General features: G+C 48.4%; 1 protein-coding gene across 2 annotated transcripts in view; it reads left to right on the forward strand.

Annotated features, from left to right (window-relative positions):
• The window catches only part of SLC22A3 (solute carrier family 22 member 3), a 427,361-nt gene that overhangs the window by 319,052 nt on the left and 83,530 nt on the right, over positions 1–24,779 (forward strand). Inside the window, exon 4 of one of the 2 annotated variants that reach the window (XM_073671407.1) lies at positions 4,443–4,611. The exons of the other annotated variant lie outside the window; for it this stretch is intronic. Within the exon in view, the coding sequence (XP_073527508.1) occupies positions 4,443–4,611 (169 nt within the window). The remainder of the gene's footprint in view (positions 1–4,442; positions 4,612–24,779) is intronic. 2 annotated transcript variants of the gene reach the window in all.

The raw sequence follows: 24,779 nt of genomic DNA on the forward strand, positions 1-24,779 counted from the left end.
CCCAGTCAGTTCTGGCAGGCCTCTCTTTTGTTGGTGATTTAAGGTTCCCTTTTGGAGGTGGCACTGGAGGGTCTCTATGATGATCTTCGGACTGGCACTGGGGGTCTCCAACTTCAGCTGACTCATTTCGGTGATTTAGGAGCAGAGCCTTTCATTAACTTCTGTTCACTCTCTGACGCCACCAAACTAGCAGCCGCATTCATTTTTTCAATTAGGACTTTGTCCAAAACGCCAGGATCTTCTAGGTACTGTTTCAGCTGCAACTTGATATCTTTGCTGATTAATCCCGTTCCCAATGATCTCAAGAACTTCTTCTGGACTAATCCAGCATCAAACTTCTCTTCTGCTTCTACATCTCTGGATGCAAACAGTCTATCCTTCAGTTCAATTGCTTTGAACAAGAAACTTTGGGGTGATTCATTATTTGAGAGGTTAATGAGTCAGTGGAACAATTCTGCAGTACTCTCTTCCTTATAGTTCCCATTTTAAAATCATCTTCATTTGTGGCAAGGTCAATTGACTCTTCATTTCTAGCATAATACGGAGGTTCAATCCTGGGCTGATCGCTTTCACCACCCCCTCAATGATCTCATCTGGCTGGTATCCTTTCTGTAAGCCGGCATCAATCTGGTGCAACAGGCTCCTTTAAGACAGTCTCTCTTTCTGTTCACACTCTCCAATCTGTCCCAGGATCTTGAATTCTTTCCTTATGGTGATTTGTGGTGTTGGAGAGGAATGTTTCCCTGATTTATCTAATCCTAGCAGGTTAAAGGTTCTGTCTGAGTCTATCACCTGTTCAGAGGTTTTGGTCGATTCCTGCAGGGGTGTTGTTAGGGCTTTGAATTGTTCTTTCAATTCCTATAGTTCAGTGTGTGGACAGAGATCCCCACTTTTGGTAATTAGTGCCACCCTCCAACTTCAGCCTGGTTAGAAACTGTGTTAGTTCCTGGAGGAACATCCCCATGACGTCTTCAGCTTCTTTCTCCCCCTGCTCATACATTTTTGCATTAATGAAACAAGAGGGGATTATAGGGAGAGAAAAAAGAAAGTGCAGGCTTCTAAGTGTAGTAGTTAGATTCCAAGGGTATATACTCAGTATAAATCCACTCACCTATTTGGTGTCTTGGGGTACTGCATGTAAATTCAATCAGTGGATCACTCCATTCCTCTTTCCATTCAGTTTGCTGCAGAAATCTGGGAGCTGATGAGAGCACTGGATAGTGCTTTTATGGGCAATACCACTTTATAAATGTTTTTCCCAGCAATATGCGCTCCTGAAGGATGATGATGGAACTTGATATTCGGATTCAAAGATAATTTTTATTTCAAACTAAAATACAACCGGTTTCAACTTCTTTCAGCCTTCCTCAGGTATAATATCATGCATATAAACAGATCTATCTACACACATTTTATAGCAGATATCCCTGCTTGTCATTTTGGGTGGAGACTGAAAGATCTGTTTTTCAGACACACACATTTTTGCATTAATGGCAGCTAACCGTTGCTTGCGGTTGTGTGCTTTGTAAATCTGTTCTACTGACATTTTTATATGTTCTGCTACTGTTCTCAATTCTTCACAGGTTAACTGAAGAAGCCGCTCACTAATTCTGTACATTTGTATTTCCACATCCATTGCTGCTAGTGAAGTTTTCTTTAGGGCTGGTCCCCTTTAACTGGTGTAGCAGAGTTCAGTTGAAGTGCTGTGCTGCTGTGTTTTCGCAGACACTTTTCCTCAGCTCCCTCTACAAGCTAATTCCCACTCAGGATTCCCTTTACGGTCCACCAATGTTACATGCACGCCGCTAGGTTCAGATAGGGGCAAGACAGGTTACATGAATTCTTTGGAATCCTGGGGGAACCGTTACTTAGGGCGACCATAGACCATGTGCTGCAGCTTCTCTCAGGCACACAGGGGTATTGACCCTCACGCACAGACACGTAGGTTGTTTCACTTGCTGATCAGACACACTTGACAATAGTCCTCATAAATGGTAGAACAGTAGCATTTAATAAGGAGCCGCACAGCCGATGCAAGTTAAGTCTTATGAGCAACAGGCTCCAGTAACAAACAGAACAGTTTCCTTAGCAGCACAGCAGTTCACAGTCTTCCCAGTAGTACAGGATAGCACAGCTGGAATGCAAAGGCACATTAATGAACAAAGCATTCTTTACAGCACAGTGAGATGGAGGAGGGGGGAGGGATTTCTGAGGGAGATGATCCCTGTGACACCATTTCTTACAGTCCTTATCTTTCTGCTTGACAATACTCTGCACTGCTAGTTCAGGAACTCTACCTGACGTGTGCTTAGCTTCACTCCTGACTTGAATCCTTTTCACTTGCAGGGGCGCTTATGTCAGATGCAGAACACACACACCACTTTCCTTTTCGGAACCAGCCAGACAGTAAACAACTTCCTAACAATCCCCCTGGGGCTCTGCTAAAAACCCTCCCTGTCTCCTGTGACTGTGTTAACCCCTCTAGTTGCTGGATGCTTCTGGAGCCAAACACTTCATGTCTCATGTGCTTGTGTTACTTCTAATAGTTGCTGAATGCTTTTAAAGCAACAGCACTACTTGTGATTGTCACACTCTGCAACAGCACTACTTCTGCATGTCACACAGGGCACTACATTGTGACACAAACTCCATGTTAATCTTCAGCTTTCACGATGCCTTGCACACCGTCAAGGCATCCAGTGCCAGAGGCAGCAAAACAACCCAAAACATCTTTGAACCTCCACCGTATGTGACTGTAGGCACTGTGTTCTTTTCTTTGTAGGCCTCATTCCATTTTCAGTAAAGTAGAATGATGTGCTTTACAAAACAACTCTATCTTGGTGTCATCTGTCCACAAGACCTTTTCCAAGAAGGATTTTGACTTACTCACATTCATTTTGGCAAACTGCAGTCTAGCTTTTTTTATGTCTCTGTGTCAGCTTTGGGGTCCTCCTGAGTCTCTTGCCATAGCGTTTCATTCCATTCAAATGTCGATGGATAGTTCGTGCTGACACTGATGCCCCCTGAGCCTGCAGGACAGTTTGAATTTCTTTGGAGCTTGATTGAGGCAGCTTATCCACCATCTGGATTATCCTGCGTTCAACCTTTCATCAATTTTTCTCTGCTGTCCATGTCCAGGGAGATTAGCTACAGTGCCAAGGGTTGTAAACATCTTGATTATGTTGCGCATGGCATACAAAGGAACATCAAGATGTCTGGAGATGGAGTTTTAACATTGAGATTGTTGATATTTTTCAACAATTTTGCTATTCAACTCCTCAGACAGTTCTCTTCTCCTCTTTCTGTTCTCCATGCTTAATGTAACACATACAGACAAATAATGCAACGATTGAGTCAACTTCTCCACTTTTTATCTGGTTTCAGGTGGGATTTTCATATTGTCCACACCTGTTACTTGCCACAGGTGAATTTGAACGAGCATCACATGGTTGAAACAAAGTTGTTTAACCACAATTTTGGAAAGGTGCCAACAATTTTACAATTTTATCTGCGTCATTTTGGGGGTTTTGTGTGACATTATGTCCCATTTGCTTTTTTTTCCACCGCTTTTTTTTGTGTTGTTCAAATACACACATAGGAAATAAATGCTGTGCTAAAGAGGATCTTAAAACTCAATTAAAGTACAGTCCTTAAAGGGAATCTGTGAGCCGGTTTTTGCTATTTAAACTGAAAGCCGCATAATATAGGGCACGATACCCTGTTTACAGGGATGTGACACTTACTAGGCTGTGTTGTAGTTTCAATACAATCAGTTTTTTATCAGCAGGTGATTATCACTACAGGACTAAGTCTCACATGCAGACCAGTCAGGCTAATCTATGTAACCCCATCCCCACCACTGATTGGGAGCTTTCTGACAATGTACAATGTACACATGAAGCTGCCAATCAGGGATTGTGGGTGATGTTATACACAGCTCAGCTTTCTGACCAATGCTACAGCTTCAACAGATAGTTTTATCTATCAAAACTGCACTGAGCAGTCCAGTAAGTGAGATATTGCTTTCCTGTATTATGCTGCCCTCAGATTATATAGCTAAAACCTGCTAACAGATTCCCTTTAAAATTGTCACATGCAGGTTTTTTTTAATGCACGTTTCCGGTTAGTCATCGAAAAAAATAGATCAGTACAAAAAAGCCACTCTTGGAGTACATTGTGATAAATAAATATTTAGCATTCTCTGACATCCACTGCATTTTTACAGAAAAATGTTGGCTGAATAATATATATTTTTGAAGTGTGTAAATGGCCCTAAATTGTGTGTGTTTATCTTTTAACCTTACATTGATCATTAGGTCTGTTTCTTTAAAAAAAAGAAAAAGTGTAAAATAGTGTTTTTATATTATGACTGGAGGTAAGAAATAAGTTAACCTATTTATTTACACTATAAAATTGATTTGTATGACTTTTTTTCTCCACAGTAACCGAGCTGGTGGGATCAAAACAGAGACGTATCGTTGGTATTGTGGTTCAGATGTTTTTCACATTGGGAGTAATGATCATTCCCGGCATTGCTTACTTGATTCCTACATGGCGGGGCATTCAGCTCGCCATTTCACTGCCAAACTTTCTCTTCCTTCTTTACTACTGGTAATTACTGATACTGATTTTTAATACACTCAACAATATTGTTACCAACAATACAAATTTTTTCATTCGTATCTGTTTTCTACAATGTTGGTGAAATTGCTTTATTTGTCCATAAAATAGACAGGAAAGCCAGTTTCCTAGTCATTGTTTACAGCAAAATTGTGTTACACGCACGCCGCTAGGTTCAGATAGGAGCGAGACAGGTTCTATGAATTCTTTGGAATCCTGGGGGAACCGTTACTCAGGGCGACCATAGACCATGTGCTGCAGCTTCTCTCAGGCACACAGGGGTATTGACCCTCAGGCACAGACACGTAGGTTGTTTCACTTGCTGACCAGACACACTTAACAAGAGTCCTCATAAACGGTAGAACAGTAACATTTAATAAGAAGCCGCACAGCCAGGGCAAGTTAAGTCTTATGAGCAACAGGCTCCAGTGACAAATAGTACAGTTTCCTTAGCAGCACAGCTGTTCACAGTCTTCCCTGTAGTACAGAACTGCACAGTTCTAATGCAAAGGCACATTAATGAACACAGCATTCTTTACAGCACAGTGAGATGGAGGAGGGGGGGGTTGCTGAGGGAGATGATCCCTGTGACACCATTTCTTCCAGTCCTTGTCTTTCTGCCTGACAATACTCTGCACTGCTAGTTCAGGAACTCTACCTGACCTGTGCTTAGCCTCACTCTTGACTTTCTCTTCCAGACAGACAGTAAACAACTTCCCCACAATCCCCCTGGGGCTCTGCTAAAACACTCCCCTTCTCCTGTGACTGTGTTAACCCCTCTAGTTGCTGGATGCTTGTGGAGCACAACACTTCCTGTCTCATGTGCTTGTGTTACTTCCAATAGCTGCTGAATGCTTTTAAAGCAACAGCACTACTTCTGCATGTCACACTTGTATTGCATGTTTTATGTCTTTCTGGTCATCAGTCAATGGGGTTAATTCACTAAACCGGCAGCATTTGCACTTGAGTAGGCTATAGTCTGTGGACTTCACATGAGTCCAAGAGTCCTCATCTTTTACCATGAAAAGAACCAGTTTTGTAGCTAGAGAAGATTTTTTAGCACAAAGAATTAAAGAAGTTATCCACTGCCCTAACTCATTCAATTTTTTATTCATTAATCTTTCTAGTATGTGACAGTACATGTATCCATACTCTTATTATAGTGATATATACCTTTATCATGCAGGTGACATCACTTGGTGTCACCAGCTGCAGCTGTGATGTTTACATCCATCACTTCCTGTCCCCAGGCTTACTGTGCTCTAATACTACAAGTTCCATAATGTATTGCGGTGGCCTGTGAGCCAGCACTTGGTGGAAAACCCCTTTAAATCACTGCCCTAGTTACATTTATGTGATATGAAATGCTGATGGATTTCAGTACGAATCCACAATGAAATTTGTGTCACATATGATCCCTGTTAATACGAGTTATTGCGTTTAACCATTAAAAGGATAAGTTTTATAGCTAGGTTTTCCTTTACACTTGCAAAGATTCAGATCCTAATCATATGCATAAGATATTGATTGTCATCAGATATCATGTCGATTTTGATGTGTTATCTGTGTAAAAATCCATGTCAAATCTGACCCATGTGAACACAACCTAAAGCCCCATTCACAAGTCCAATTTTCACATACATGTTCTTTCTGTGTTTTCATAGTCTCTTGGCATGTTCACCTGTCCCTTTTTTGCAGATTGATTCACCATACCCATCCTGGTATACACGGCACCTATCCCCACCCTGGTATACATCACCCCCCATCATGGTATACATGGCCCTCCTCCATCCCCATCCTGGTATTCATGGCACCCCGCCATCCCCATCCTGGTATGCATGGCCCCCTCATCCCCATCCTGGTATGCATGGCCCCCTCACGCAGCACACATAAAAATAATAAAGGATTCTACTCACCTCCCTCTGCTTCAGCACTGCGTCCTGTTCTGATGCCAGTAGCTGACATCAGCGTGTGAGCAGCGTATGATGTCACAGACATGCGCCCTCACACGCTCAGGTCAGCTGCCGGAAGATTCACTCCTCTCCACGCCCAGTACTATAGGTGTGGGGAAGAGTGAATATTCATTCTCTTTAATAGTGGGCACAGTGTCAGCCGCAGCTGCTTGGCTATCGTGTGCTCGCTACTAAAGGTCATGAATATTCACTGTTCTCCACTCCCATGGAAGTGGAGAACAATCAATATTCATGCTCTTTAGTAGCGGGCACACTAGATCGCCGTGCAGCTGCAGAGGTTGTGGCTGCAGCTAACAGTGTGCCCTCTTATTAAAGAGCATAAATATTCACTTTTCCCTACGCCCATAATCCCTCGAAACCGCCGACTTCAGTGCATAGAGGTGAGAGGCACTATGGGCGTGGGGAAAAGTGAATATTTATTTTCTTTAGCAGCGGGCACAGTGTGAACTGCAGCAGGCAGCTGCTGCCTCTGTCACCCGCTAAAAAGAGAAAAGGGTGGGCAATCGCTTTTCACACAGGGCCCTGTAGGTTTGGATTTCTTTTTCCCTTAATAATTAAGACCTTCATTTAAAAACTGCATTTTGTGTTTACTTGTATTATCTTTGTCTAATATTTAAATATGTTTTGTGATCTAAAACATTTAAGTGTGACAACATACAAAAGAATAAGAAATCAGGAATGGGGAAAACACTTTTTCACACCACTGTATATGCAGCCAGGGCCGGCGTTAGAGGCAGGCAAACTAGGCTTTTGCCTAGGGCCCCAACACTTTAAGGTGCCCCAAGCCAGTGGTTGCTATGGGGCCCGTGAGTCAGGGGGGCCTGGTGCCAGCGCCGGCTCTGCCCATTCCTGCATCACATATTCAACTACTGTATATCAGCATCATAGATGCAGATATAGTTGATGGCAATGATCATTCCCCCTCTGGGTCTGACGTAATGGGCGTGGTGACATCACTTCATCACGCAACATGCTGTGCCAGATAGTGGAGCTGCTGAGGAGACACTGTACAGAGAATGGAGTAGCAGGGGAACGGGTTGAAGTGAGTACTGTATATGTTAATTTTTTAAAATCAGTGAGTACGTGGTGGCCATAATACTGAAGGACTATGGGGTTGCATTATACTATATTTACTCTAAGGTGCTGCATTATACTCTATTTAGGACTATAGGGAGTGCATTATACAGTATGGAGGACTATGGGGAGTGTATTATACTGTATGGAGGACTATGGGGTGCATTATATAATATGGAGGACTATGGGGCACATTATACTATATGGAGAACTATGGGGCGCATTTGACGCGCCCCCTGGGCCAGTGTTGTTTGGGGGATACCCGGAGCCGGATCAGATGGGGGTTGTAGTCTCCGAGTGGCGGTGACCCGGTCCGTGCCCAGGGTGTCAAGCTCAGTGTGTGGCAGTCCTACAGATGTTACTGGATGTTCTTTAGTGTCGACTACGCCACCCGTTGATTTGCGGTCACTACGGCCGCCGCTGCAGCAGGGTCCGCTGAGGCTGGTGGTGTGTGTGCAGCTCAGGTAGTATAACCCCCAACGGGAGGGGTATAGCCTCAGGGGGTCAGTTGCAGAGGATGGTGGTTGTGGAGGTGCAGTGAGAGTGGTAATAAGACTCCGAGTCGGCTTGTGCAGTTCAGGGTTTTACTTACTGCTTTTGTGTTGGTCACTCCGGCCTTGAGTGACCACCCGAGCCGTGCTGCGTCCACCAGGTCCTGGACTCGGCCAACCCCCAGGTGATTCTGGAGCGTGGTCCTGAGCTCCCTTTCTGACTTGTCCTTCTCTCTGGCCTTCCCCACCAGGGATCCACCTAAGTCCGGCTCCCTCGGGCCTCTTGTTGGTAAACCCTTGTCTCTGGGTTCCCTGACCCTATTCTTGGTGTGCCTTCCGGGTGGATTTAGTGGGTGGTCGTGGCAGATCCTGCCCACGACCTCCGGTCTCTGGCTAAGGATTAGGGCCCTCCACCAGCTTGGGATCCGGTACCCTTGTGCCAACTCTTCACCCTCTGGTCTAATTTTGGGTTCTTGGAGTTCCCTCTTCTCCCCCTCTGGGTCCTTCTTTCTCCTCTCTCTCTCTCTTGGCCTTGGAGCTGGCTGAGCTGCTCTGCTTCTCTGACTCAACTCTGACAGACTGACCCTGACCTAAGATGGTTCCCACCTTATATACTCCCTCTATGTGTGAGCTCAGGTGACCAGCAGCCAATGAGCTCCTAGCATTACCCAGACTGCTCCCCCTATCTGCCCCTACACTACTGGGATGTTCCACCCCCCTCCCACTCCAGCCAGGGACAGACACTGTCGTACCTGCACATTTCTCTAGTGGGAGTACCATTGGTCTGTCCCCCGGAAATGGGATGTATGTAGTGCATGCAGCCTACTGAGCTCAGTTCCACACTCCATCCTTACCCGGGAGTGGAATACCACACCTCTGGCTTGAGGCGTAATACCCCTGTAGCAGCCGAATCCTCAGGGTGCTACATTCCCCCCTGGTAAATCACAGCACGTCCTCGGGCTGTAAGATACAAAAACATCCAAAACATACAATTTTTTTACATAAACATATAAAACATCACATAAAACTTTTCATAAAAACTCTTCATAAATAACGTCCTTGTAAACACTCTTGCTCCTCCGGCCACGGTGCAGCTTGTGACCGGGAAAAGCGCGACAGTCTCTTTAAGAAAAACAACAGTTTACTATAAAACCGGTAGGGGGCGCCTTAGGAAGCGCAACTATATACAAGGGGAATATGGCCGCTCTCAGTCCTCGGCCAGGTAATGGGAATAGGGACACATGGTTTAACCGTTCACTCTTGTCCCAACGGGGACTTATTTAAAGCAGCAACAGTTCACTGTACCCCGATGGGTAACTATTTACAGTCTCTTTACCGTACTTTAACGACGGCGTCCTCCTGCTCCTTCTTTGGATTCAGACCCGTCCGGGTCCTCCTGCTCCTCCTCACACCGCAGCTCCTCCTCCGTCAGGCGATGTACATGGAGGGCGTAGGGTCCTTTGGCACACTTGTGCCGGGTGAAGGTGACCTCGTCCCCTACGTACAGGTCACGACCTCTGTGTCCCTCCGGCAGATGGCTTTCTACGTCTCTGCGGGTGACAAAGACGTCGCCGGGGGTATGATGGTCTCTTAGGAAGCCCCACCCATGCTGCAGGTTGAATTTAATCACAGTCCCGGTGGTACGGGGACCATGAGCTGCACGGGGGTTCCTCCTGGTCCGGCTCTTCTGCTCCGCGCTCCTTATCTGTGCTTGCTGTTCCCGGACCCGCCTCTCTCTCCGCTCCTTCTCGAAGACCTCGAGCTGCTGGCGGCAGCACTCTGCACGCTCCGCTGCGGCCGCCCGAGTCTCCTGAGTGAACCCCATGAGGTCTCCTCCGGTGGGGTCCCACTCAAACTGTGCCTCCTCTAGCGGGGGCTGGGTCCTCCTGACGGGCTTCGGAGCCGGAATCAGGGGCTCACACAGGGGCCTTGCTCTTTGGAGTTCCAGTTGGTAGTACTCCTGGGGCCATACAAAGGGCTGCCCATCCGGGCACGTATGCTGGGCGAACAGGTCCTCACCCAGGTGCGGTACTTTAGGTGTTATGGGCGCTGTGGTGGTAGCGGCGCCCGGGTTGACCAGGCCTTGCGACCAGGCTTGGGGCACGCTAAAGGAAAAGGGCACCGTAAGAACGGCGGCGCCCGTGGTTACTCGGCCCTGCGACCAGGCTGGTAGCTCCGCGGAGGTAGGGGGCGCTGTTGGAATGGCGGCGCCCGGGGGTACTAGGCCTTGCGACCAGGCTGATGGTATTTCCTGCTTTGCCGCGCTCAGGGTCGAAGCGTGTGACGTCACAGGGGTCGCGGCCGCGGCTTCCGGTTGAGGCCTAGTCTGCGGCGGTGACGATGCAGCGACGGGCACGGCAGGGGGAATTTCGGGCTCTGCGACGGGGAGCTGGGGCAGGCACGCGGTTTCCCGGCTCGGGGTAGAGACGTCCCCTTTACCTGCCTCCATTCGTTCAGCTCCCTTCTCGGCGCCGTCTCCGGCCTTGAGTCCTCCTGCACCATCCTCAGAGGCGGTCTGTCTCCTCGTCTCGGGTGGCGTGCTCCGCTGACGGGTTTCGGTCCGCTGGGCCATCTCTCGGCTCCACTCCGCCAACGTCTCTCGCTGCACCCGGGCCATCCTCCGTGCGAGGCCCTCCAGCGCAGTCTGTGCACACTCCCGGTCTCGGGGGAGCTGTGCCAGGACCTCCACTAGGCCTAGTGGGGTTGTGGCTTGTAGCAGGCTCCTGACCACTGGGTCGGTTCTGCCTGACTCTCCCTCCATCTCCGGGTAGGCTTTCTCTGGACTCCTCTCCAGACTTCTTGTCTCCGGGTGCGCTCTCTCCAGACTGCTCCAGGCGACACCCATCTTTGCTCTCTTGTTCTGTCTCCGCCCACATTGAGGGTGGTCCCGGGGCAACTTTGTGATTGTCAGTTCCAGGGGCAGTTCTCTCACGCTGATGGACACTTCCAGCATCACAGTCTCTGTTGGTGGGCGCGGTTTCCGCTTTTGGCGCCATTCTTCGACCTGGCCCACGATGGGAGGTGACCTCTTGCCACCCTCTGGCACGCCCATAATGGCGTCCGCTCTTCCAAGGCGGGAAATCTTTGGAAATGGCGGGAATCGTCTCCCAGTGGCGGGAAACTCCATGGATGGCGGGAAAAAGCTGCAAATGGCGGACAACCGGCGGGAAACGACCTGTGATGGGGTCCGTTGGCGGGGACCCTCCGGAACCGGCGGGAGACTTCTTTTTGAGGTAACGATGAACTTTTCTTCAGGCACGCAGTACCCGGTTGTTGCGGGCACGTAATCCTGCCGACTACGCCAAAGTTGACGCGCCCCCTGGGCCAATGTTGTTTGGGGGATACCCGGAGCCGGATCAGATGGGGGTTGTAGTCTCCGAGTGGCGGTGACCCGGTCCGTGCCCAGGGTGTCAAGCTCAGTGTGTGGCAGTCCTACAGATGTTACTGGATGTTCTTTAGTGTTGACTACGCCACCCGTTGATTTGCGGTCACTACGGCCGCCGCTGCAGCAGGGTCCGCTGAGGCTGGTGGTGTGTGTGCAGCTCAGGTAGTATAACCCCCAACGGGAGGGGTATAGCCTCAGGGGGTCAGTTGCAGAGGATGGTGGTTGTGGAGGTGCAGTGAGAGTGGTAATAAGACTCCGAGTCGGCTTGTGCAGTTCAGGGTTTTACTTACTGCTTTTGTGTTGGTCACTCCGGCCTTGAGTGACCACCCGAGCCGTGCTGCGTCCACCAGGTCCTGGACTCGGCCAACCCCCAGGTGATTCTGGAGCGTGGTCCTGAGCTCCCTTTCTGACTTGTCCTTCTCTCTGGCCTTCCCCACCAGGGATCCACCTAAGTCCGGCTCCCTCGGGCCTCTTGTTGGTAAACCCTTGTCTCTGGGTTCCCTGACCCTATTCTTGGTGTGCCTTCCGGGTGGATTTAGTGGGTGGTCGTGGCAGATCCTGCCCACGACCTCCGGTCTCTGGTTAAGGATTAGGGCCCTCCACCAGCTTGGGATCCGGTACCCTTGTGCCAACTCTTCACCCTCTGGTCTAATTTTGGGTTCTTGGAGTTCCCTCTTCTCCCCCTCTGGGTCCTTCTTTCTCCTCTCTCTCTCTCTTGGCCTTGGAGCTGGCTGAGCTGCTCTGCTTCTCTGACTCAACTCTGACAGACTGACCCTGATCTAAGATGGTTCCCACCTTATATACTCCCTCTATGTGTGAGCTCAGGTGACCAGCACCCAATGAGCTCCTAGCATTACCCAGACTGCTCCCCCTATCTGCCCCTACACTACTGGGATGTTCCACCCCCCTCCCACTCCAGCCAGGGACAGACACTGTCGTACCTGCACATTTCTCTAGTGGGAGTACCATTGGTCTGTCCCCCGGAAATGGGATGTGTGTAGTGCATGCAGCCTACTGAGCTCAGTTCCACACTCCATCCTTACCCGGGAGTGGAATACCACACCTCTGGCTTGAGGCGTAATACCCCTGTAGCAGCCGAATCCTCAGGGTGCTGCATTCCCCCCTGGTAAATCACAGCACGTCCTCGGGCTGTAAGATACAAAAACATCCAAAACATACAATTTTTTTTCATAAACATAAACATATAAAACATCACATAAAACTTTTCATAAAAACTCTTCATAAATAACGTCCTTGTAAACACTCTTGCTCCTCCGGCCACGGTGCAGCTTGTGACCGGGAAAAGCGCGACAGTCTCTTTAAGAAAAACAACAGTTTACTATAAAACCGGTAGGGGGCGCCTTAGGAAGCGCAACTATATACAAGGGGAATATGGCCGCTCTCAGTCCTCGGCCAGGTAATGGGAATAGGGACACATGGTTTAACCGTTCACTCTTGTCCCAACGGGGACTTATTTAAAGCAGCAACAGTTCACTGTACCCCGATGGGTAACTATTTACAGTCTCTTTACCGTACTTTAACGACGGCGTCCTCCTGCTCCTTCTTTGGATTCAGACCCGTCGGGTCCTCCTGCTCCTCCTCACACTGCAGCTCCTCCTCCGTCAGGCGATGTACATGGAGGGCGTAGGGTCCTTTGGCACACTTGTGCCGGGTGAAGGTGACCTCGTCCCCTACGTACAGGTCACGACCTCTGTGTCCCTCCGGCAGATGGCTTTCTACGTCTCTGCGGGTGACAAAGACGTCGCCGGGGGTATGATGGTCTCTTAGGAAGCCCCACCCATGCTGCAGGTTGAATTTAATCACAGTCCCGGTGGTACGGGGACCATGAGCTGCACGGGGGTTCCTCCTGGTCCGGCTCTTCTGCTCCGCGCTCCTTATCTGTGCTTGCTGTTCCCGGACCCGCCTCTCTCTCCGCTCCTTCTCGAAGACCTCGAGCTGCTGGCGGCAGCACTCTGCACGCTCCGCTGCGGCCGCCCGAGTCTCCTGAGTGAACCCCATGAGGTCTCCTCCGGTGGGGTCCCACTCAAACTGTGCCTCCTCTAGCGGGGGCTGGGTCCTCCTGACGGGCTTCGGAGCCGGAATCAGGGGCTCACACAGGGGCCTTGCTCTTTGGAGTTCCAGTTGGTAGTACTCCTGGGGCCATACAAAGGGCTGCCCATCCGGGCACGTATGCTGGGCGAACAGGTCCTCACCCAGGTGCGGTACTTTAGGTGTTATGGGCGCTGTGGTGGTAGCGGCGCCCGGGTTGACCAGGCCTTGCGACCAGGCTTGGGGCACGCTAAAGGAAAAGGGCACCGTAAGAACGGCGGCGGCCGTGGTTACTCGGCCCTGCGACCAGGCTGGTAGCTCCGCGGAGGTAGGGGGCGCTGTTGGAATGGCGGCGCCCGGGGGTACTAGGCCTTGCGACCAGGCTGATGGTATTTCCTGCTTTGCCGCGCTCAGGGTCGAAGCGTGTGACGTCACAGGGGTCGCGGCCGCGGCTTCCGGTTGAGGCCTAGTCTGCGGCGGTGACGATGCAGCGACGGGCACGGCAGGGGGAATTTCGGGCTCTGCGACGGGGAGCTGGGGCAGGCACGCGGTTTCCCGGCTCGGGGTAGAGACGTCCCCTTTACCTGCCTCCATTCGTTCAGCTCCCTTCTCGGCGCCGTCTCCGGCCTTGAGTCCTCCTGCACCATCCTCAGAGGCGGTCTGTCTCCTCGTCTCGGGTGGCGTGCTCCGCTGACGGGTTTCGGTCCGCTGGGCCATCTCTCGGCTCCACTCCGCCAACGTCTCTCGCTGCACCCGGGCCATCCTCCGTGCGAGGCCCTCCAGCGCAGTCTGTGCACACTCCCGGTCTCGGGGGAGCTGTGCCAGAACCTCCACTAGGCCTAGTGGGGTTGTGGCTTGTAGCAGGCTCCTGACCACTGGGTCGGTTCTGCCTGACTCTCCCTCCATCTCCGGGTAGGCTTTCTCTGGACTCCTCTCCAGACTTCTTGTCTCCGGGTGCGCTCTCTCCAGACTGCTCCAGGCGACACCCATCTTTGCTCTCTTGTTCTGTCTCCGCCCACATTGAGGGTGGTCCCGGGGCAACTTTGTGATTGTCAGTTCCAGGGGCAGTTCTCTCACGCTGATGGACACTTCCAGCATCACAGTCTCTGTTGGTGGGCGCGGTTTCCGCTTTTGGCGCCATTCTTCGACCTGGCCCACGATGGGAGGTGACCTCTTGCCACCCTCTGGCACGCCCATAATGGCGTCCGCTCTTCCAAGGCGGGAAATCTTTGGAAATGGCGGGAATCGTCTCCCAGTGGCGGGAAACTCCATGGATGGCGGGAAAAAGCTGCAAATGGCGGACAACCGGCGGGAAACGACCTGTGATGGGGTCCGTTGGCGGGGACCCTCCGGAACTGGCGGGAGACTTCTTTTTGAGGTAACGATGAACTTTTCTTCAGGCACGCAGTACCCGGTTGTTGCGGGCACGTAATCCTGCCGACTACGCCAAAGTTGACGCGCCCCCTGGGCCAGTGTTGTTTGGGGGATACCCGGAGCCGGATCAGATGGGGGTTGTAGTCTCCGAGTGGCGGTGACCCGGTCCGTGCCCAGGGTGTCAAGCTCAGTGTGTGGCAGTCCTACAGATGTTACTGGATGTTCTTTTGTGTTGGTCACTCCGGCCTTGAGTGACCACCCGAGCCGTGCTGCGTCCACCAGGTCCTGGACTCGGCCAACCCCCAGGTGATTCTGGAGCGTGGTCCTGAGCTCCCTTTCTGACTTGTCCTTCTCTCTGGCCTTCCCCACCAGGGATCCACCTAAGTCCGGCTCCCTCGGGCCTCTTGTTGGTAAACCCTTGTCTCTGGGTTCCCTGACCCTATTCTTGGTGTGCCTTCTGGGTGGATTTAGTGGGTGGTCGTGGCAGATCCTGCCCACGACCTCCGGTCTCTGGCTAAGGATTAGGGCCCTCCACCAGCTTGGGATCCGGTACCCTTGTGCCAACTCTTCACCCTCTGGTCTAATTTTGGGTTCTTGGAGTTCCCTCTTCTCCCCCTCTGGGTCCTTCTTTCTCCTCTCTCTCTCTCTTGGCCTTGGAGCTGGCTGAGCTGCTCTGCTTCTCTGACTCAACTCTGACAGACTGACCCTGATCTAAGATGGTTCCCACCTTATATACTCCCTCTATGTGTGAGCTCAGGTGACCAGCACCCAATGAGCTCCTAGCATTACCCAGACTGCTCCCCCTATCTGCCCCTACACTACTGGGATGTTCCACCCCCCTCCCACTCCAGCCAGGGACAGACACTGTCGTACCTGCACATCTCTCTAGTGGGAGTACCATTGGTCTGTCCCCCGGAAATGGGATGTATGTAGTGCATGCAGCCTACTGAGCTCAGTTCCACACTCCATCCTTACCCGGGAGTGGAATACCACACCTCTGGCTTGAGGCGTAATACCCCTGTAGCAGCCGAATCCTCAGGGTGCTACACATTATACTATATGGAGGACTATGGGGAGTGCATTATACTATATAGAGGACTATGGGGAGTGCATTATACTATATGGAGGACTATGTGGAGTGCATTATACTATATGGAGGACTATGGGATGCATTATACTTAACAAGCAAAATGCTGCCTATTCATCGAGTGATTGGATTGTTTATGCCACAACAAAAATCATTGTTCTCGGCAGCACATCACCCAGTGAAAACTACAGATATGCTGCTGACAAGATGATACTGTATTGGGAAATATTGATCTACTATTGATCATTCTGTGCCTATCATTCATCCTCAGCCGGTGAAAAGAGGCCGGGATACAAGCGTCAAACTACTTCAATATTGTCGGTCGCACTTATTTAACGGACTGAACTCCACTGAATGTAAATGCTACCAAAATGTTTGAGTGTGATGGTGCAATATGTTCGCATTTGGGGCCCCACTCTAAACTTTTGCCCAGGGCCTCACTTTGTCTAACGCTAGCCCTGTATTCAGCTCTACAACTGAACTCTGCTAGATCTTCAGCGAAGAAAACTGTGAAGATACATCACTGGCATCACTGGAATCAGGCTCTCTTTCACTACATCATCATGTTGTCAGATTAGAAAGCAAAAACCTACTGACAGATTCCATTTAATGAAAAATGGACCATTCTTTATAGTATGAAACTTCCCCCACACTGGATTAGGTCTGAATGAGGTCGAAGGGTCATCATATTTGGCCACTCATTCAAATAAATTTGTAGTTTCACTTCACAGAAGGAAAGGTTTGAAATAGCTTCCCTAGTCCCGTATCGAATTACTCAAGCCAAGGCAGAGAAGTCTCATGTTTCTTGGCAACAAGCACCTATGACGCCTGAAAAGGAGGCTTATAATTCTGTTAGTATTCCTGTCATCCTTTGTGAGACTAAAGACATTTTCAAACAGTTTCCTGACTTGATAATGTCCACAGACGATTCTAGCTTTTCTGCTGCCTAAGGGAAAAATTGAAATGGTGCAGCTCCCTCCTCGTCCCAAAAAAAGGATCCAGAAATGAATGAACTGTAAATACAAATATATATCAGCATTAAGAAACCGTACACATAACTATATACCAGCATCCACCATTAAGTAATCCGTGCACATGAATATATATTAGCAGCAAAGTAACCAAATACACCAGTATATACAAGAAGCAATGAAACAAAAGTACACAGAAATATATCAGGCGGTAGTACATATGTAGCACCCTGAGGATTCGGCTGCTACAGGGGTATTGCACCTCAACCCAGAGGTGTGATATTCCACTCCCGGATAAGGATGGAGTGTGGAACTGAGCTCAGTAGGCTGCATGCACTACATACATCCCATTTCCGGGGGACAGATCAATGGTACTCCCACTAGGTATATGTGCAGGTACGACAGTGTCTGTCCCTGGCTGGAGTGGGAGGGGGGTGGAACATCCCAGTAGTGTAGGGGCAGATAGGGGGAGCAGTCTGGGTAATGCTAGGAGCTCATTGGGTGCTGGTCACCTGAGCTCACACATAGAGGGAGTATATAAGGTGGGAACCATCTTAGATCAGGGTCAGACAGGCAGACAGTTACCAGTCAGTCTTTTGTAGAGGGTCAAGCAGTCCTGAAAGAAGAGAGAGAGGAGAAGAGAAGGACCCAGAGGGGAAGAAGAGGGAACCCCAAGAGCCCAAATACAACCAGAAGGGTGAAGGGTTGGCACAAGGGTACCGGATCCCAAGCTGGTGGAGGGCACTAATCCTCAGCCAGAGACCGGAGGTTGTGGGCAGGATCTGCCACGACCCCCCACTAAATCCACTGCGAAGGCACACCGAGCATAGGGTCAGGGAACCCAGAGACAAGGGTTTTACCAACAAGAGGCCCGAGGGAGCCGGACATAAGTGGATCCCTGGTGGGGATGGCCAGAGAAAAGGAACGTCAGAAAGGGAGCTCAGGATCACGCTCCAGAATTACCTGGGGGTTGGCCGAGTCCAGGACCTGGTGGACGCAGCACGGCTCGGGCGGTCACTCAAGGCCGGAGTGACCAGCACAACAGCAGTAAGTAAAAAACCTGAACTGCACAGCCCGACTCTGAGTCTTATTACCATCCTCACTGCACCACCACAACCACCACCCTCTACAACTGACCCCCTGAGGCTATACCCCTCCCGTTGGGGGTTATACTAGGAGAAGCTGCACACACACCACCAGCCTCAGCGGACCCTGCTGCAGCGGCGGCCGTATTGACCGCAAATCAACGGGTGGCGTAGTCAACACTAAAGAACATCCAGCAACATCTGTAGGACTGCCACACACTGAGCTTGACACCCTGGGCACGGACCGGGTCGCCGCCACTCGGAGACTACAACCCCCATCTGATCCGGCTCCGGGTATCCCCCAAACAACACTGGCCCAGGGGGCGCGTCACATAGACCACCTAAATAATCACAATAAACATTGCAGTGATCATGTATTATCATCACCCCAAATTATAATCATTATAATTATTGCAGTATTCATCCTTACCCCCCAGTCTGGTGCCATACATTATAATGTCTCTGATCGTGGCCACATACACCATGTTCTTTATTGTGGCCCCAAAACAGTATAATGTCCATCTTTGTGGCCACCATAAAGTATAATGTTCCGAATTGTGTCCAACATACAAAATAATGTTTCACATTTTTGGGCCCCATACAATATAATGTCTCCCATTGTGGCCCCTATACAGTATGATTTCCTCCATTTTGGCTCCCATGCAGTGTAATGTTCCTCATTCTGCCCCTCATAGAGTTTTTAATGTACCCCATCGTGGCCCATATGTAGTACAATGTCCAATTATGTGGCTCCCATACAGTATAATAACCCTCATTCTGGCCCTATGTAATAATAATGTCCCACATACAGTGTAATGTCCACTATTGTGGCCCCAATATAGTATAATGTCCCTTTCTGTTGCCTCACAGTATATTGCGGTATAATATCCCCTTCTTTAGCCCCTATATGGTATAATATCCCTATCTGTGTCCTACATACTGTAAATGGTCGCCCATTCCTGCCCCTATACAGTATAATGTTCCAAATTCTGGTGCCCAACAGTATAATGTCCTTCTCTGTGTCCTACATAAATAAAATGTCCCCCATTCCTGCTGCCAAACAGTATAATGTTCCAAATTCTGGCTCCCAACAGTATAATGTCCTCCATTGTAGACCTCATTCAGAATAATGTCCACCACTGTGGCCCTAATATAGTATAATGTCCCCCTCTATGGCACCAAAACAGTATAATGTCCCTTGTTCACACCCCCATATAGTAATAATGTAATAATGTCCCCCAGACAATATAATATACCCCATTGTGACCCCAATAAAGTATATAGTCCCTTTTTATGCACCCCCATATAGTATAAAATCTCTGTGGCTCCAATACAGTATAATGTCCCTCTCTGTGGCCCTCATACAGTATAATGTCTCCCTCTGTTTTCCCCTTTATGGCCCCCATAGCATGATAATGTCCCCCTTTGTGGCATGCTTCACATATAATAACAAAAAAACAAACAACCATTTCACTCAACTGTCCCTGCTCCCAAGAATAACAACTCCTTATTTTTCCTTTAAGCTTGGCACAGGTAGCGCAATACATTGATGTCATTACATAGCCATTGTATAAATGACATTGTAGGAATGCTGCTGGTCCCTGATGTGATGGTGATATGTAAAGTTGTTGCGGGGTGAGGAGCCAGTGGCTCTTTGCTCTACAATAGATTTCAACTGGATGTGCGTCAGAGGATGCACTTTCAGCTGTAAAGAATGCTGCCATGTACAGGCCCCGACGCTCCAGGCAAATGATGACCACACCACAGTTTCACTGTCCACTGCCTGCTAACCAGTGCTCAGTTTCTCAGTCTGAGAGGAGTAGCAGCATTTTGCCGCCCTCTGTCTGACTGGTCAGACTACTGCCTGAGATGAGATGCTCATCTCGCCTAATGGGAGGAGCAGCCCTATAATATGTTCACTTCCTCTAAAGTCATTTGGAAAATTATTCCTTCATACAATATTAGGCCAATATTTAAAAAGTAATTTTTCAACATTTGTCATTTTAGATCAGGGATGTCAAACTCAAATCTACAGAGGGACAAAATTAAGAACTTTGACGAAGTCACGGGCCAACCCTGAGTATGTTTTTCCTTATCAAATATAACGATGAGCTTTTTCATATGGAAACATACTTAAAGGGTTTGTCCGACGAACAAAGTACATTTTAATGAATACATATTAGAATAATATAATATGTTATGTAACTGCAGTAAAAAGCATATGGCTCAATAGCCTAATTTAAATATGATACCAACCTGTGTCTGTACCTAAGCTCCCCTAACGCCCTATGCAGGTTCCCCCCCCCCCCCCCCCGCCGTGACGTGCTTAGTCCCTGGCTGTCACGTCGCCTAACCCTGGCTAGTGCATTGGCCGGCAAGGTCGCTAGCCTTGCTACTGCAGGTAACATACACTGGGAAAAAGACAAAACAGGGAACAGGCAGAAAGACTACTCAGCTTAACACTCAGCACCAAAAGATGAATCTGCTGCAACACTGAAAAACAGCTTCAGGCAAACAGCACTCCTTCAGGGGCTCCACAACAGTCTCAGAAGGGCTCCACACACCTAGCTGATCTGCATAGAAAAACTCTATAACCGACGATCAGCTCATGGGTCATGTGAATATTGAAAGGGAGGTGGGAGTAGTTGCAATCCAACATCAGCTGACCAGACAAAAAGAAACTTGCCAGCAAGAAACGGACATGAACTCTTGCTGGACCCAAGGAAAAAAACATTTAAACTCCAGCAACACAGAGCTGCCATGAATCCTTAATGATTTGTGACAGTATATTGGCCTCCCATAATGCTCCGTACAGTATAATGTCCTCATAGTGCTCAGTACAGTATAAAGTGTCTCACATAGTGCTCCATACAGTATAATGGCCTCATAGTGCTCTGTACAGTATACTGGGCCCCACATAGTGTTCCGTACAGTATAATGGGCCCCACATAGTCCTCCATACAGTATAATGGCCTCATAGTGCTCCATACAGTATAATGGCCTCCCATAGTGCTCCGTACAGTATAATGGTCTCCCATAGTGCTCCGTACAGTATAATGGCCTCATATTGCTCTGTACAGTATAAAGGGTCTCACATAGTGCTCCATACAGTATATTGGCACCACGTAGTGCTCCATACAGAATAATGGGCCCCACATAGTGCTCCATACAGTATAATGACCCCACATAGTGTTCCGTACAGTATAATGTCCTCATAGTGCTCCGTACAGTATAAAGGGTCTCACATAGTGCTCCGTCAGTATAATGGCCTCATAGTGCTCTATACAGTATAATGGCCTCTTAGTGCTCTGTACAGTATAATGGGTCTCACATAGTGCTCCCTACAGTGTAAAGGGCCCTTCATAGTGCTGCACACAGTATAAAAGACCACACATAATGCTCCATACAGTATAATGCGGCCCACATAGTACTCCATACAGTATAATGTGCTTCACATAGTGCTCCATACAGTATAATAGGCCCCATATTAAAAAAAAACCCTCTGTCGATTCCCCCCGCTGCTCTGGTCTCTTCAGACCCTCTGAACATCTCAGTACCGTGGGCGTCCTGTAATGACATCATCGCGCTCACTGCGCAGAGGGGGAATGATCGAAGAGAGCGTCAGCTGATACTCCCTCCTCCATCATTGCTTTCAACTGTATCAGCATCTAGGCATTGTTAATCACCTTTTGAGAAATTTTCCATTACTGATACTTCTAACAATTCATTTTCTGTAGTTAGACACACTCTCTCTCAATAGATCTTGGAATAATAATAAGCTCCACAATTGGATGTGTTTAAGTAAAATGTTTCTGTGCTGATGTAGTAGAGACGAGAGAGCCTTTAATAGAACTATTACATGATGCTTCAAAAATGAAGAGAGACTGCCATCTACTGGCCAAACACAGTCAGGCGGAACCAAAATATACAAGGGAAGTTGAAGGGAGAGCAGATTTAGACGCTGTACCTGATCAGGTGACTTCCAGGAAGGAGTTCCGGAAGATAAAAGGCCAGCGCGCCAAGCCTGAGCAGTTTTTGGCGCCAAGCAGCAGAGAGGAGGAGACGTGTTCTCTGCGTGCTGAGAAGCCCCGCGTGGCGGGCCTAAGCCAGAGGCCTGTGAGGTTCCACAGCCGGACGCAGGTGGAAGAGCTCCTGATCCCTCACAGATGTGACCCGAGTGCTGTGCCTGCTGAGGAGACTCGGAGCCTGCTTGCGGTGCTGAGTGAGTTCGCGGAACCCGACGTCGCCCGCCGACTGACGAGGTCTGGATCCCCCTACCCAAGGCTTGAGAGACTGCCTCCAACAGCAAAGAAGAGAGGAGTTGAGAGACGGCTGTCCCAGGAAAGTCACGCCAGTGAAAGCAGAGGAGCTGCATACTTGAACAGGGCCGTCACTTCTACTGTTCACTCACGGTATCTGGGCCAATTGGGTTTAGGTACTCAGGTTGGGAGGGGAACGGTTGGGGCTAAAGAAGCTCAACGTGATCTAATTGAATTTGTCCGGAAAAGACTTTCGGCCTAGCGGGAATAACCGGTGACCCCCGCTAGGGCCATATGCAGAGTTAAAGAACTCACGTGGTGTCTCCTATGACTGAGGGCACCACATTACTTTGAGAGACTTCGTATTTTGCTAATATTTCAAATTACTGTTCATTACCCTTGTTGCCATTCCCTTGTCAGAATACCTGTTATATCTATATATAAACTGTTTATATTCATCTCTGACTGTTCTCGCCTTGATTCTCTGTGCGTTGCATTCTGGCACCTGCATTACACTGAGATAATCTTATACAGTGGGTACGGAAAGTATTCAGACCCCTTTTAAATTTTTCACTCTTTGTTTCATTGCAGCCATTTGGTAAATTCTAAAAAGTTCATTTTTTTTCTCATTAAAGTACACTCTGCACCCCATCTTGACTGAAAAAAAACAGAAATGTAGAAATTTTTGCAAATTTATTAAAATATATTGGTAACCTCCCAAAAGTGATACCTTTTTAAAAAATAGCACCCCTCAACATATTCAAAACTGCTGCCAGGTAGTTTATTAACCTTTTAGGCTCTTTTCAGGAATTAATGCAAAGTGACATGACAGGAAAGAAAAATTTTATTTATACCACCTAAATCTTGCTACCTTCTGAACAGGCTGTGAATTGCCATGGAAACCATCAGGACCACACAATCCTGAACTTAGGGTGCCGATGGGGTTAAAGAGGGAGCCCCCACACTCTATTAACCATCTAGACTCTGTAGTCATTATGGACAGCTGCATCTAAGGGGTTAAACCGCTATGGTTGGTGCCAGCACTGCTCGTGACTGATGCAGCAGGGTGTCGGCTGTAGTGTACAGCTGACACCTGCTGCATTTCACCCGCTGGGGCTGCTATTCTCTTAGGTCAGTAAAAAGACGTATTGGTGGCCACTTGGAATGTAGAATGACAAGATATACCCACCTCATTTCACCTCATTTCAAATTCAAGATTAACATGTTAATTGCCTTTTGCTAAGTACCATAGATTGATTTCAGCTAGCTGTTGATTGTTCTGCTTGTACACATTATTGCTTTTGCAGGAACCATTTTTTCTTTTGGGTTTATTGACATGAAACATTCTTGACTGCGCTGTCAAAGACTGCATCAAAAACCATGGATGCGTCTTTGCATTGCTGTTTTTGGGCAGCAATGCACATGTCCAACTCGTGCTAGAATTGCATTTTTGATGGCCTAATTGACTGCACTGTCAAAAACATATCTCGCAAATTCACCCATATAGTCTTTGCTTCTGCAGAACATAATATAAACACCTGCACATAGAAAGTAAACTATGAACAGTATAAAATCCTAACAATTATCATTTGATTTATGTTTCAATTAGTCATTAAAGCTTGTGGCTGGACTGTTTAGACTACAGATTACTATAAATCAGCAGCAGTGATCATTTCTCAGAAACAAAGCAAGGATCCAATTATCACTATTTAAACTACATTATTTACAACATTGTCATTATCTAAACTACAACATGGAAGACCATAAAACATCTGTTACTATAACAGAGTCTCTTAACCACTTAAGTACAGGAGCATTTTACCCCTCTTTTATTACTAAGCCTATTTTTTGCATTGACTTTCAGTAACTTGTTTTAGGCTATGTGCGCACGTTCAGGATTTGAAGGAGAAATTTCTACAGCGTCTGGTGCATTTTTTTATGCAATGAATGCTTTTTGGAGCTAAATAAAGTTATTTGAAAAGGAACGTGGGACATTGCTTTAACCCTTGGATTACCATCAAAACTGGGGGGAGTTTTGGTTAATTTAAGACAGTCTGTTGTATTTCAAATAAAGTGTTTACTCTGTCTGTGTGTTCTTTACTTTAATTAGGTTTTGTGATGAAAGGGTCTGATTGACACCTTGTCATCACCAAACAAAAGAGCTAGGTGTCAGCTGATCTCAAACACCCAATCTCATTAGCATTTCCATTCATGTAATTCCTGGGGCAGCTGTGAGCTGCTATTTTTAGCCTAGGAAGGTGACATTAGGCAAACATGGTCCCTAGCTATTATTAACAGTTCATAGCTGTTTCGTTAGCCATTATGTCCCCCTGATCAACACTCAGCAGCGCTTTGGACACAGCATATTTTTGCTGCGTCCAAAATGCGGTGTTCTAATGCCGCACTTTTGT

The sequence above is a fragment of the Phyllobates terribilis genome, unplaced genomic scaffold, assembly GCF_046119375.1.
Source record: "Phyllobates terribilis strain yellow unplaced genomic scaffold, ASM4611937v1 Scaffold_3__8_contigs__length_932513732, whole genome shotgun sequence".
Classification (NCBI taxonomy): Eukaryota; Metazoa; Chordata; class Amphibia; order Anura; family Dendrobatidae; genus Phyllobates; species Phyllobates terribilis.